This window comes from Pavona decussata, unplaced genomic scaffold, assembly GCF_977016875.1.
Source record: "Pavona decussata unplaced genomic scaffold, jaPavDecu1.1 SCAFFOLD_143, whole genome shotgun sequence".
NCBI lineage: Eukaryota > Metazoa > Cnidaria > Anthozoa > Scleractinia > Agariciidae > Pavona > Pavona decussata.
In genome coordinates this window covers 3,503,218-3,517,656 of record NW_028145556.1, presented here as the reverse complement: position 1 = coordinate 3,517,656, position 14,439 = coordinate 3,503,218, and the positions used below count along the sequence as shown (strand labels likewise).

The following is a 14,439-nucleotide window of genomic DNA, read 5'->3' as shown; positions in this document are numbered from 1 at the left end:
GACAATGCAAAAGAAATACCAGTGTTGGATTAAGGTAATTAACAGTTAGGGAGTTTTCCATCTCTGAGAACCGAATTTGAAGAATTCTTCAAACAACGCGTAACATTTTCACAATGTCCAAGTTTGAAAAATTTTGTGGAACGATGCCAGCTGCAAAATGACCCATTCCACATTACCCGATTAACCGGTTGGACCGACTTGGACTCTGCTTCTCATGTGTCTCGCATGACTAATAATAATAATAATAATAATAAAAATAATAATAATAATAATAATAATAATAATAATAATAATAATAATAATAAATAAAAACAATTTTGAATTCTTAAAATCTCCTTAGGCCCGGTTCATACGTCGAAATTTACATGAGCCGAACCTAATACCTATTAAGGTCGACCCAAATAATTAAGTTCGGCAGTTGATTCAGACGTCAAACCTAACTGAAGTCGAACTTAGTTAAAGCTAAAGTGAGAAAGTAGATTTTCGTGGTCAGCGGCTGTTGTTTTTACTCAACAAGATTCAAAATGGCGGCCGGGAAAGATGAATTCTGATATGGAAGAGCTTGTTTGATAAAATAATAAAGACAGGCCAAACACGGCTCCTACTGGTCGAGATGGGAAGAATATGACCTTCAAAGCTAATTTGCTCTCACGAGTACGTCTTTCAAAGATCTCCCTTTTCTGTGCGAAAGTAAGGAAGGGTCTTTGTAGATCTCCCTTAGCAGAGGCTGATTTACCAGGAGCCATAATCAGGGATGGAGACCGTAACGAGATGCCATTTTGACTTGTGGGCTTGTCCCCATGTGTTAAACCAAAAAATCGATTTTTAGAAAAAATTGCACCATACGCGCGTGCGTGCACGCGTGTAAACGGTCAGGATCGCGCGTGGAGAAATTGAAATGTTTTTCTACCCGTTCAAAATGGCGTCCAAATTTTAAAATTCTGCCAGGGTATATCTCCTCAGTGCCCACATTTAAGGAATTAGACTCTCACAAAGAAAAGGTGATAATTGAAAGAAGACGGGAAAAGTTGGAATAAGCGGCCTATTGATCACATGACTCTCACAGTAAAGTCAAAATGGCGCCAAATCGGTGGTGCTGCGTGCGTTGCTACTGTTGAATGAATGAAAAAAGCTTACACTCTACGGACATGTGCTCAGACAAGTAAGGACTTTTTTATCGTAAGTGAATTTTTTTTTCAGCTGCTTTCCGTGTCACATATAAGGTAGTAGCCCCACGCAAATTTGCGTGTATTCACGCGGGTTTATAACGTGAGGGGGGGGGGGGGGGGCAATTTTTTCTAAAAATAGATTTTTTTTGTTACAACTCACGGGGAAGCGTGGACCCCACGCTTACGGTCTCCATCCCTGATTATGGCTCGTGTATTTACTCATCTGAATTGTTTTAGGTAAGGCACAGAAGGGCGATATTCCATAGGGCTGACACTACGGCAAAGGGCTTATTTATTTGGGCCAATATTTCAACAAGTACAACTAGTCTTCTTCAGGGCCAGAAATGCAATGAGAAAAAAAAACGGCTCACCCCTAAAGGACGCAGTCTTTGCTGACTTTTTGTAACTTACGATGCACCTTTAACATTGCTTCACCTTCATCTATCATCTTTCAACAGATGGAACGAGTGTATAGCATGTGGCAAATCTGGTTGGATGCTGGGCGTGGTCATCCCAATTGTGGTTGGCCTGTGCGTGCTTATCATCTGGCTAAATCCCGGCATCTCTAGCGAACTACGAGGACCCCTGTTTTTCTTTCAAGTACTCCGATTTATTTTTGATCCCGCCAGTAGCGTAGGAGGACACGTGTCTCAGATAACGGACATATTCAACTTCGGAGGACCATTCATCTACCTATTCAATACCTGCATTTTCCAAAACATATGCGATTTACATGCCATCGCGTTCGGCTACATGATTCCTTTGTTAGCCCTCCTCGTCTTTTTACTTGCTTACTTGCTCAGCATCAATTACTGTTTAAAGTTTAAATTTCGTAGGCACTCCATGCTGCAGTCGTTTTGGCTTCTCCTTCTCTTCGTTTACAACTATCTCGTCGAAACCTCATGCCTGATCCTGTTTTGTCCAAAAGTTGGCGGGAAACACATTTTCTTCTATGACGGCACGGTTGAATGTTTCCATGGCATCCATCTACCTCTAGGAATAATCGCTATAATGGTGTTGGTCTCACTGGTTATTCCTCCGCCAATACTGGTTTTTCTGTTAACCAAAGGCTACTGGAGAGTTGGTGATCCTCAGGTTGTGAACACCCTGACGAACAGCTTGCGCCCTGAGTGCTGTTGGTGGTGGTCAGTGGATTTGGGTCGTAGAGTACTCGTGGTTGCTGCCTATGCCTTTATTCCTGATTGGCAGATTAAAAAGGTCAGAAACTTAACCCTCTAGTTCGTGCATGAAAGTCGACTTTTCGACTTCCAACTTGCGATTCGGCTTCAATGATACAGATTATGAAAAGAAAAAGGTCACAACTGGGAGGGGTAATCAGATTTAAGGGAGATTTATAATCGCATTCCCGGCAAACGTGAAACGTGAACGAGATTCGCGTTTATGTTTTCTTGAAAAAATCGGTACACAGATAAGAATAGTGCAAAATAATTCTGACTTTTGATGCTAATTAAGGCAAAGCGACTCAATTTCACTGAGAAACTGAAAACAGCAAGCGGCAAATGTAGGATAAATAATCCTGATAAACATGGTCACGTGGTCATTTCTGCCGTTCGCCGTACACGTAATTCTAATTCTCTCTATCGCTTTCCTTCTGTTTTTTTTTTTGTAGATTGTCATGATCGTTGTCTCCATGGTGATCCTGACCGTTCATAGCAACTGTCAACCTTACATGCGATCCCGGGCAAACTGGACCGAGTCTCTGTACCTCCTCGTTCTATGTGTGCTGGCGGTGACGCAAATTGTCCCAAAAATTGTGGAGGATAAAAATCAAACAAGTGTTTACATTTCCGTGGTTCTACTGGGTATTGTGTCCATTCACACAATTGTGGTCTTCTTTTGTAAGGCCGCGCGCTTCTTCCGCGGGCGTTTTAGGAGTTGCGCATGCGCGGAAGACACAGTTGTGGATCGAAATGGTTATGGGGAGTTAGAAAACACGGAAACTACGCAGGACTTGGATACTGAGATTGAAAGACGAAGGAGCGTGCTGGATGCCATCTTTAGTACCCCAGCAAGACAACAGAACAATGGTTAGTACTTGCTAAAATTTTAGTGTCTCCTGATATTGTTAAAGCATAATTTTCGCAATTTATATGCGGAAAATTTGACTTTTACTCCGTCTTTGTTTTGCTCCATTTGCGGAGTCGGTTCTGTACGTGTCATTTCCATTGGGCCCAAAAACAGAACCAGGAGGGCTAAGGGTAGCCGGACTGCAAAATGTCTTGCGTGACCAGCGTGACAGCTAATAATACACATTATTAAAAACTGGATCATGGTATAATGCAATTCCAGGGTTTTGATTGGCTGAGCGGCCATGGTATATGAGCCATTATACCATGCCCGAGAAGTAGCGACCATAAATTGTTTTCTGGTTGCTCTTGAAAACGAAATCAGCAAGGCCTACCAATACTACTTGATTGTTTTTAATAAAACAACTATTCCACTCGCGCTTGTTGGATATGAGATGATTATAGCCAACTCGGCGCTACGCGCCTCGTTGGCTATCTATCATCTCATATCCAACGCGCGCTCGTGGAATAATTGTTAAATAGAGCATTTCCGAGTTAAAATCATTTACAATTTAATGTGATGACGCTGATTCTGAAGATGGCAGCCGTTTATAACGATTACGGTGTTGAAACCTACTCCCATCTCTCCCTCTTTTGCACTGGCCCTAAAAGTTAAAGCATTGTCATCATTGCTGGCTGAACATTGATTTCGTCTTTTGTTTTTAGGTACTGGCTCATAATAGCGATTGCAACTGGTGTTTTGGACCACTAAATGGTACAAAGCCCTTCTGTGGGCTATAAACGACAGACTTCGCCAACAAGGAGAAGATATAGTATAAATTTGAAGGAAAAAACTCAATAGTAATAAAGAGATGTATTTCAGACATAGCTTATCGTAGAACGTTTTCATGACGGCTTACTTTGGCGGGCTTTTCAGGAAGTATTTCGCTATTAAATTTTTGCAAATGTGTTAAATTCGATGTATCTGATCAAGTGAAGACAGATGAAATCAGAGATAGAGATAGACCACCACACCGGGGACTCCGTCCCCTACTCTTTTCGAACAGTGTGTGGATTATTAAGAACAAGTGTTGTGAGATGGGACCTACGGTTTATCGTCCTTATCCGAGAAGACTAGAAAGTCTAACCATTTGCAGATGTCAGAGCAAAGGCAGTACTTTATCCTCACTTATTTTAAAAGACCCTGAGTGTCAGGGCACAGCCGGGGTTTGTACCTGCGACCTCCCGCACGGTAGTCCAGTGCTCTCCTAAGTAAGCTAAACCGGTCAGTCCAGTTATAGTGAGAGAGCGTTTAGCTTTAGCGCTCATGTGGTAATAAAGAGGCAGATTTAATTACACATTTTAACTTTATGAAAATGAAACGAAAGGATCCTTTCAAAAGGAGACAGATTATAATAGTTTTTGCATATCAGTCAAGGTGAAAATGTTTGAATTTAATTGTCCTTGGGACGAAGCAGTAAGTGTTCACTAGGAGACGTAGCGTTATTTCTGTAAGTAGTGTGGACATTGTAAGTACTTTTAGTTTTGTAATTATAGTAAGTATTGTTAAAAATGTAGATATAGTTATTGTGGTTAGTATTATGAGTATTGTAAGTAATGAAAGTAGTGTTCAGTATTGTCAATGACGTGTCATGCAAGGCAATTTAAAAAAAAAGAGGTAGATTACAAAGATATCTAGTCTAGTGTGAAAAATGCTGAGTTCCCTCTGTGAAACTTACGTGCCTGCTATACACTTGATAGTTGTATGCTTAAAGGTCACCAAACGAGAACATTTAGGTATCCTGTATTCCCGGGTCATTTTCTGCCCTTTTAAAAGGAAATTTGTTAACCCGCTAACACAGTATAATCTGTTAGGAATCTTCAGCTCAGAATTTACATCACAGAAAATTTAAAGAGACTGACGGGATCATGTTCCTGATCTCCGAGTGAATTTCCTTCTGATGTTAGATGCGTGTATTGGCTTGAAGCTGTAAAATGGACACCTCTAGAAAAAAGAAGAAAAAAGGGGGGGGGGGGGAGGGTACGAGGCCTATGAGTACACTGAACTTTCTATGTCACAACAAAGGGGAATAATCATTTTTATCCCAGAAGATGATGGTCCATTGCTTGAATTATCAAACTGGAGACCAATAACATAACATTACTGAACGTTGATTTCAAAGATAGCCGATAAAGCAATAGCTAATTAAATGGATAGAACAGGAGCCACCTGATTATTGATAGGACCAATATATATACTTCCAAGACTAACTCACACAGACCAAACGGGAATCGTGAAACGAAGGTACATTATATTCGTCTTATAACCGACATAATGGAATATACTAAACTGCAAAAGTTTCCTAGCATATTTACATCTCTACACTTTCCCAAAGCGTTTGAATCTCTTGAATGGCCCTTTCTTATGAGGACTCCGGACTACTTCAATTTCTGAAGGTAATACCTTTTACTCAAACATAGAAAGCGTTGTACTCAATAACGGTTTCACGAAAAACTGGTTTAAGCCGTCTATTAAAGGAGTTCGATAAGGCTGTCCCCTTTCTCTGTACCTGATTATTTTTCGGCTGAAATACTTGCAAACAAAATACACCAAAATCGAAATGTGAGAGGCCTATCATCCCAGTTTGCAGACGATACTATACACCGATATAGCTTCTGTGAACTGAATGGCATTGGGAGTTGTCCATTACTTTGGAAAAATAGCTGGCCTGTTTTTAAATATAAAGAAAACAAAGGCAATTTGATTCGGGAAATGGGCAAATAACAGAGACAGGTCACTTGGGTTGAAATGGCTCCACAGCCCGCTTAAAATTCTTGGTATTTATTCTTTATATGATGCGTTAACCGCAGAAAGTTTTGGCTGAGGAAACGGAATATTATTCCCCAAATTTAGCAGCTGTTGTTAACTTTACGAAAATTTTAGCTGGACCTTATGTTGCATTTTCGCAGAGATCTGCATTTCTTGTTCTGACAAAAAGGCTGATAAAAAGAGAAATAAGAAAGCAAGTGCTTAAGAGTGGACAAGGAAACTAGACGAGAATAGAGCAGCAAAGGAAATATAAAAAAAATAAAACAATCCAAGGATGTTTTGTGGCTCGTTGCAAAGGACTTTATTGTTCTTTGACGACTTTGTCTAGATTGACATGTATCTAAAATCTAGTTGTTTTTTGTAACCTTTGGTTTTCCCTCTCTTGTATTGCTACCTGTAACACAAAAAAGAACAAAAATAACATGTACTCTTCATTACAAATATTGCCAAACAGGTATTTACAGTCTGTATACTGTCGTCGCTATAAAGGGAAGATTAAAGCCTCACATGATTCACAACAGCTACAGGTGTGAAGTAACTATGTACACTGCTTGGCACTCTCCATCTTAAATGGTATGGAATGCCATTACAGGCTTACCCCCGCAGTACGTCGCCGGTTACCAACTTATACAATGCCCATTCGCACTAAATTTAATAGACTTTAGAATTCGCAGTTTTAGTTCGAAATAGCATTCTTAAAAAACACAGCCCAATAGAATTATAAAGACAACAACAACAAACGATATAGATTGCCGATCGGTCGTATTTAGAGTGAAACTTAATCTAGTCACTAATACCCCACTTGGGAGCCCGTCGAGCCTGTTCACAGGCTAAATGAACGCTTCTGAGTAGTACTTTCCTGTGGTGCTGTTTATTATGCTGTACAAGACGCTTCTAACTTTTGAGCCTGGGGATGAAATCCTAAAGTGTGATTATTCAAATGAAAGCTACTGAGCAGTACTTTCCTGTGGTGCTGTTTCTTATGCTGTACAAGATGCTTCTAACTTTTGAGCCTGGGGATGAAATCCTTAAGTGTGATTATTCAAATGAAAGCTACTGAGCAGTACTTTCCTGTGGTGCTGTCTCTTATGCTGTACAAGGTGGTTCTAACTTTTGAGCCTGGGGATGAAATCCTAAAGTGTGATTATTCAAATGAAAGCTACTGGGCAGAACTTTCCTGTGATGCTGTTTATTATGCTGTACAAGGTGGTTCTAACGTTTGAGTCTGTGGATGAAATCCTAAGGTGGGACCATTCAAATGAAAGCTACTGAGCAGTACTTTCCTGTGGTGCTGTTTATTATGCTGTACAAGGTGATTCTAACTTCTGAGTCTGTGGGTGAAATCCTAAGGTGGGACCATTCAAATGAAAGCTACTGGGCAGCACTTTCCTGTGATGCTGTTTCATATGCTCTACAAGGTGGTTCTAACTTTTGAGCCTGTGGACAAAATCCTTAAGTGTGACCATTCAAATGAAGGCTACTGACAAGTACTTTCCTGTGGTGCTGTTTATTATGCTGTACAAGGTGGTTCTAACTGTTGAGTCTGTGGATGAAATCCTAAGGTGGGACCATATTCAAATGAAAGCTACTGAGTTACACTTCCTTCTGGAATATTGCCGAGCACAAGGTTAATTGTCGGCACTCTTTGGGATTAGACCAAATTTTTTGATTTACTTTTATTTAACCTATGTCAATTGAAGCGAGAAGTTTTTAAAATGACATGAAGTGTCAAAACAATACCAAAAAAATAAACCTGACCATCGCATTGTTTCGCGTTGCACTTCTTGTAACCTCCATCAACGCTCCTTTGGGCCCTGGGAGCCTGGATCTAGAAAGAAGGTTGAGTTTAGTAGTCATTACGAGCCATTACCCGATTTTATTATTCCATTATTATGTAATTTCACCAAATAAGGTCAAGAGAACGCGCAAAATACAAGACCTTAATATATACACTGTAGTGTCCCGGTTTGACCAGTCTAGAAAAGAGCGAAAACGGGCAATGACATTTCACTGGGTTTCTGTGTTGTTTACGTCATTCGCACGCGCCATACACTGATAAACAGCTGGATGGACAGATGTATTTTAACACTCTTCCCAGAAAAGAGAAACCAAAATAACAAAATCTTTTCGTAGTGAAATATGGTTTTACATATAATTCGCGCAGACATTTTGCTCATTGCTTGTATTTTTCCTCGCCCTTTCGGGCCTCGCAAAAATACTCCGCAACTCGCAAAATATCCGCGCGTACTATATGTAAAACCATCGAAGAAAATGTATGTATTTGGCTTATTGACACGTATCGACGCTTTGAAAGAAACCTCTATAACAACTGCTGTCTTTTTAGCTACTTTAAACATGAACAAATATGAGATAAGCCAGATAAACAAACAGACAGGATGAAAGGAAAGTTACCAGTGTTATTTCCTTCGTTTGATCCAGCTTACGAAACAAGACCGAAAGGAAGTATGGGTATCTGTAAATCTTGTTATTTGGCTGTCATTTTACGGTTAGCAGTACCAGCGCAGGGTGGGAAAAATACCATAAACATTTGTCCGTGCGATTTATTTTCTGTAGAGATGAATCGTAGCTGCGTTTGGTAAAGATAATAATGAATTAGTAATACCCATATCACTTTGCGGTCTTGTCGAGTAGGCTTTCCGACAACTCTGAATATGAAGTTTGATACTCTATAAAGTCACCACAACATGAAGGGCTCACTTTAGACGGAAGGCCTTCCTGTCAAAGGCTCAATCAATGCAGCGCCTTCTATCTGCCAGCTCTATCCACCTTCACATTTACAAAATTCTTGTGCGCGGTTACAAGGAATGATATGCAAGTTTTGCAATTTCGACAACAGTTTTGTTTCAACGGAAACCATTGCAGCCAAACTGGGATTTATGGAACAACATGATTGTCAAAGTTTGCTGTGAATGCATGAGTTTGAAACTTTTTCTAGTTTTTCAGATGTTAACAGGCTTGGTGTGTGAAAGACCCTGGAGAAAACACTTGTTCTAGCACTGGCCAATAAAAGGCCTTTAGATTCTAGGGCGAGTACGAGTACAACTACGAGTTTTTTCCAATAGAAAAATGAGCGCGCGTGAGTGAACCATTGTCATTTTGGCGGGAAAACGAGATAGCCGTCGTCATTTTACTACAAGTTTTTGTTCAGGGATTGAACTCGGGTCAAATTGGGGGAAGCCGAGTGCTCTCACCACTGCGCCATCCTTTCTCTCTGCGACTGCGCACGATCGTTTTGGTCTATACTCTGGGGAAATGACTCGAGAAAATGGTAATGTAAAGTCTCTTACTTGCTGTCAGTTTATAGATGTAGTTAGTCTTTTGTTTTCCCACACACTCCTGATCCTCGGCTTGGACACAGGCGGTTGATCCATGAAGGTTCATGATGCAGTTGTCAGACTGCCCATCCCGAGAATAATTAAACTCAGCGAATGGACCGCTCCAACACTCGCCATAAAACTGTAGCCCAAACACGTTGTAACCTTTCTCAAGGGCTTTCTGAGCGCATCGACAGGCAAGACTTAATAGAAAAATTGGAAAAAAAAAAAAAAAAAGAATGAGCGGACGACTAAACGAAAGATTGACGAATGGATGAACGGATAAATATATAATTGTTCCAAGTGGTTGGTCCTAATATTTTCTGCCTGCTCAGTAAACCTTCTTTTCCTCAAGTTCCAATTACTTGAATCTGTGGCCAATAATCCCTCTTTACTCTCCCTTCTCACCTCTCCCTTCTCACTCCTCCCTTCTCACCTCTCCCTTCTCACCCCTCCCTTTTCACCTCTCCCTTCTCACCCCTCCCTTCTCACCTCTCCCTTCTCACCCCTCCCTTTTCACCTCTCCCTTCTCACCCCTCTCTTCTTTCGTTCGTTTCCGTCCTTGAGTCCACGTTATGTCTTAATCTCTCCCTTAAAACAAAATTACTACTTCTTTAGCAAAATTTAGTTAATATAATAAATCTGGCAATCTTGCACCATAAGAATTTTCTATATAAGAATGAATGAATGAACGAACGAACGAACGAACGAACGAACGAATGAACGAATGAATCAGTCAGTGCATCATGCTTGAGATCTTTAAATCATTTTTATTTATTTGTTCAGGTTTATTTATTTATTTATTTATTTATTTATTTATTTATTTATTTATTTAATTATTTATTTCTTACATTGCAAATCGCCTTGAGCTCAGGATATAAGCACTATAGAAATAAAGCTATTATTCAAAGCAGTGTAAACTTCTGCATGCCCAGAACCTAAGCAAACGACGGTTGGGCGGCAAACCGTAGCCAACTAACTTCTAATCAATCCCTAAATAAAATAAAAATGAATCAAATGATAAAACCCTAACATTATATATGAACTAAAATGCGTTGAAAACGTCTAACAGAAAATCCAAACTTCTAATGTTTTCTTAAAATGATCCTACGCGATAAGGCGTCAAAATGGATTCATGCAATTATATATTATTATTATTATTATTATTATTATTATTATTATTATTATTATTATTATTATTATTATTATTATTATTATTATAATTATGAATAATAGTCGCTTTCTTTCCGAGATCTACTACTGCTACGCAGACTGATAATGGATGGATGGATTAAGAACACTGGAAGGAAGGAAGAAACGACTATTCTGAACGGTCAGTTAATGGAGAAACACCCTGCTCGGATCATTTTTTCTGCATGTTTTGAACGCGTTAAAAGGGCTATTATGTATGTAACAGCAAGACATGTTTAGGATCGCACCTGTGTATGGACTCTGTCCACTTGTGCCAGATCAATTGATAGCCCTTTTCATGGTACTTGCTATATATGTCCCTGTCATTCAGGAGCATTTCAGGAAGCGGTCGTGAAGGTTTTATGTTGTCTTTAAAGCAGCCGATCTTTGTCCAGGATCGTTGGCATGTTGCGAAGTTTTGACCTGGAATTGTTAACAATAGAAGGATCGAAATTTTGAGAAAATGCACATATTAGAAGCGAGTATTGGCTTGAAGCTGTAAGATGGGCATCTCTAAAGAAACAAAAGCTGGAGGGGGGGGGAGGCGGGGGGGCTTAACACAACATGGCGAAGAGCCGTGGAATCCGAAATGAGACAGAAGACGAACATTGGAAGATAGGAAAAGATCTAGAGAGACTGGACAGGAGATGGTTGCGACCTTTTGGCTCGCCAGGAGGCGATGAGTGAGTGGGTGACTCCAGAAACTTATTTTTACCAAACATATACCGTTATAGTGCTTTAAAATATTTCATTATTTTTCAAGCCACTACAAGGTTCATTTCAGTGCTGCTATTCGCCTCGTAGCAGTGATATACATCGAGGAATGATGTGTTAACTCGGCTGATTTTCATATACATCAATAACTTGCATAACTGCGTACAGAGTTGTCACAGTGTGTGTTACGTTGGATGTTCGATGTTGCCAGTTTGGAAGTTTATTGTGGGTTTGAATTTTGTTATCACACCCTAACTTATCAATTTTTAATACTGAACTACTATACAATATCTTGAGTTATTAAAGCTTATTATTGATTTGCTTCATTGATTTATTGGATGGTGTAACCTCTCCCTGAACATCACTTTTGCTCACGAAATTCAAGGGTTACTTGACACATTAAAAGGCAAGATTTCAGTAATGCCCCGTAAAAATTATGGTATACATTTTGCGACTCAAACTCTGTTCATGCTCGTTCTTTGTGTAAGAGGGTTAGTATGACATTGAGGTATGTATAATTAATGTATGGGGCTGTGCCGGATTCCTTCCCAGTAAAAACCCTATACAGTATTTTAGTAGAGATAAGACAGCTCGAACGCTTAACTAATCCTTGATTATTGCTAGTTCCATTTCCATTTTTATATTTAAAAAATCAATCAAATGTCAGTTTTAAGTTTCCCTGAACGTACACAATGAAAAAGAAATAAGCGATTTTCTGTTTTAATTTAGTTCTCAAATTAGTCTGAATTACAGTAGAAACATCATTAAGCTTATAAGAAGACATTTTTGGTATCATACCAAGCATTCACTGATAAAGTATAGCAAGTCTGCCCTCTGTGTTTTACTTAATCAGATTAAACGAAGATACCAATGAAATGTTTCGAAACAGGCTAGGACGTTTCGCGTCCGTTGTTAAATTTGACCAAATAGTTTTTCCCGATATCCACTTTGTTTTATTAAAACGAGTTTAAAAATGTGTTGCTCTCGTGTGAACTTGGCCAATCTATGAATAACAAGGCAGATCGAGTCACAAATGCCAAGATTTATTTGCTGTTTATTCAACCTAATACGCAAAAGCAAATTATTCAAGTTCACCTCGTTGTTTTTGGTGGTGTCGATTCCATGGCCCGCTCTTAAGAGTTATATGCACATATTTCAATGCATTTTTTTTTTCAGCTTTAAATTCCAAAACGCAAAGTAAAGGACGAACGGACCGTGAAAGGAAATGTCTTAACTTGTTTGCGTCAGGTACTAAACAAAGCCAATATTTATAAATAAGAAAATAACATTTCCAGTTATTGCCCCATTAACCAAATTTTTTCCCTTGCATTTGATACTAAATGGGCCGTGAGAGTAGTTAGAATTGTTCAGTCCTTTCTATTCACTACATATCTACAGCTCCATGAAAATTTAGGTGAAAGTCTACAGTTCAAAAGTCAAATCACACCATGGGCAAAAGGAAATATGCAGTTCAAGTAAATTAAGTTTAATTTCTCTCATATAAAGTCAGATTAAACTCACAGTGAAGTAACTGTGTCTTTTCTCGTCGTTTCTACTTCTTTCCAGTCTTTCACGAACTTTAAATTTAATGTCTTGGTTACCAATCATTTTCTTCGGAGGCAAGGCGCGGTGGCTAAGCGCTTTATGTTATCCCCCAAAAAGGGACTGGCCAATCACTGGGCCGAAAATACGATAGACATTGTAGAGCATCCGAACTAGTAATCGGAAGGTCTTAGGTTCGACTCCTGATAGCAGCACTCGGATTCCTTTTTTTCGAGTATGCCTGTGTCACTTTGTAGAATAATACATCATTCTCATTCATTCACCAGGCTGGAAATATACCATCACATTTATTTCATTTACCACACGTTCGACATTTAAATCCTAGCAGTATGCAGGATATTTGTCCCATGAACCTAGTTTAATGGCCTTAGCTCCCACGAGTCTCCTGTAGCTCAGTGGTAGACCATCCGAACTAGTAATCGGAAGGTCTTAGCTTCGACTCCTGATAGGAGCACTCGGATTTCTTTTTTCCGAGTATGCCTGTGTCACTTTCTAGAATAATACATCATTCTCACGATAGACATTGTTTTACAAATTCGTTCGCAGCTGGCAAGAGCAACAAACTCCTTCCATCCCTTGTTGACTCTCCCCACAGAGGGAAGAAGTCGAAAATTAAACAGGCTGATGAAATATTGCTTTAATTATTCAATTTTAAAATAACACACCTACGACTCGAATGATATATTTGGGTTTCGAAATATGCTTACTTTATTGGATTGCTGTGGGCCTAACTGTAAATTGAAATCAATGACAGACATGTTCTAAGTCAGATGAAACGGAAGAAGCAGACAAACGAAGCAAAAGGTTACATTCATAACATTTTAATCAGTACTTTTCCAAGCATTACTCGATGTATTTCAGTCTTTTCCCAGCTCGGGAGAGCGCCAATTCCGGCCTCATCGGATGGCTTCAACGTTGGATGAGTTTGTTGTCCTATTAAGTGATTAAACCACTCGCGCTCCTGATAAGCTTAATGAGATATAGATATCTATCAATCGCTACTCAAAAGAAAACAAATCGAACACTTAAAACAGCTTTCGAGCACTTAACTTGAAACCTGAAGGAAAGTTAGTTTGTCCCTCCATGGCACAGGATTCAAAACAAACAACGAGATTTTCCGTGTGAAAACAGCTCCCAACTAACCACATATTTGGAACTCAACTCGTAGCAACTCTAAATTGACCAACTTGTTTCCAGTTTTCTCGCTTTTGAAATGTGACACACCCCCTTCGTAACCAGACTTCTAACGCTTTTTTAGGCCCCCACGAGCGGGCACCCTTTGCTTCCTTATATGGTAATAGGCCTCGTAACTTCTTTCGAGCTTCGCACGATTAATTTGATTATGAGTTTAAGCTCGCACGCTTAGCGCCCGCGCCTGAGATTCGAAGAGGACGCTCGGTTACTTAGACTTAACAAATGCTGGCGAGAAAGTTCTGATACAAACGGAGCGTTTGTCAGGAGTCTCGATGGGTGTTTTAATTTCTGCATGATTTAAAATGTAACAACCTACCTTGTGCAAGCCAAGTATGCAAGATTATAAGAAGTGAAATTAGCAGAATCTTCATGTTGTATGGCAGCCTGAAAGAAAAGGAGTTCCTTGTTAAAATATT

At 39.5% G+C, this 14,439-nt stretch overlaps 2 protein-coding genes across 2 annotated transcripts; one reads left to right on the top strand and one right to left on the bottom strand.

The window, feature by feature from the left end:
- The first annotated feature begins 6 nt into the window (after positions 1 to 6).
- LOC146466639 (uncharacterized) lies at positions 7 to 4,791 on the top strand. Its single transcript, XM_085127185.1, has 4 exons — positions 7 to 34; positions 1,628 to 2,387; positions 2,800 to 3,217; positions 3,923 to 4,791. Exons 2-4 carry the CDS (start codon positions 1,665 to 1,667, stop codon positions 3,934 to 3,936), a joined length of 1,155 nt encoding a protein of 384 aa, XP_084983311.1. The 5' UTR covers positions 7 to 34; positions 1,628 to 1,664; the 3' UTR covers positions 3,937 to 4,791.
- Positions 4,792 to 6,373: 1,582 nt separating this feature from the next.
- Positions 6,374 to 14,439, bottom strand: LOC146466638 (uncharacterized). Its single transcript, XM_085127097.1, has 4 exons — positions 14,340 to 14,439; positions 10,801 to 10,975; positions 9,335 to 9,564; positions 6,374 to 6,420 (listed from the first exon to the last, which is right to left on the bottom strand). Exons 1-4 carry the CDS (start codon positions 14,392 to 14,394, stop codon positions 6,374 to 6,376), a joined length of 507 nt encoding a protein of 168 aa, XP_084983223.1. The 5' UTR covers positions 14,395 to 14,439.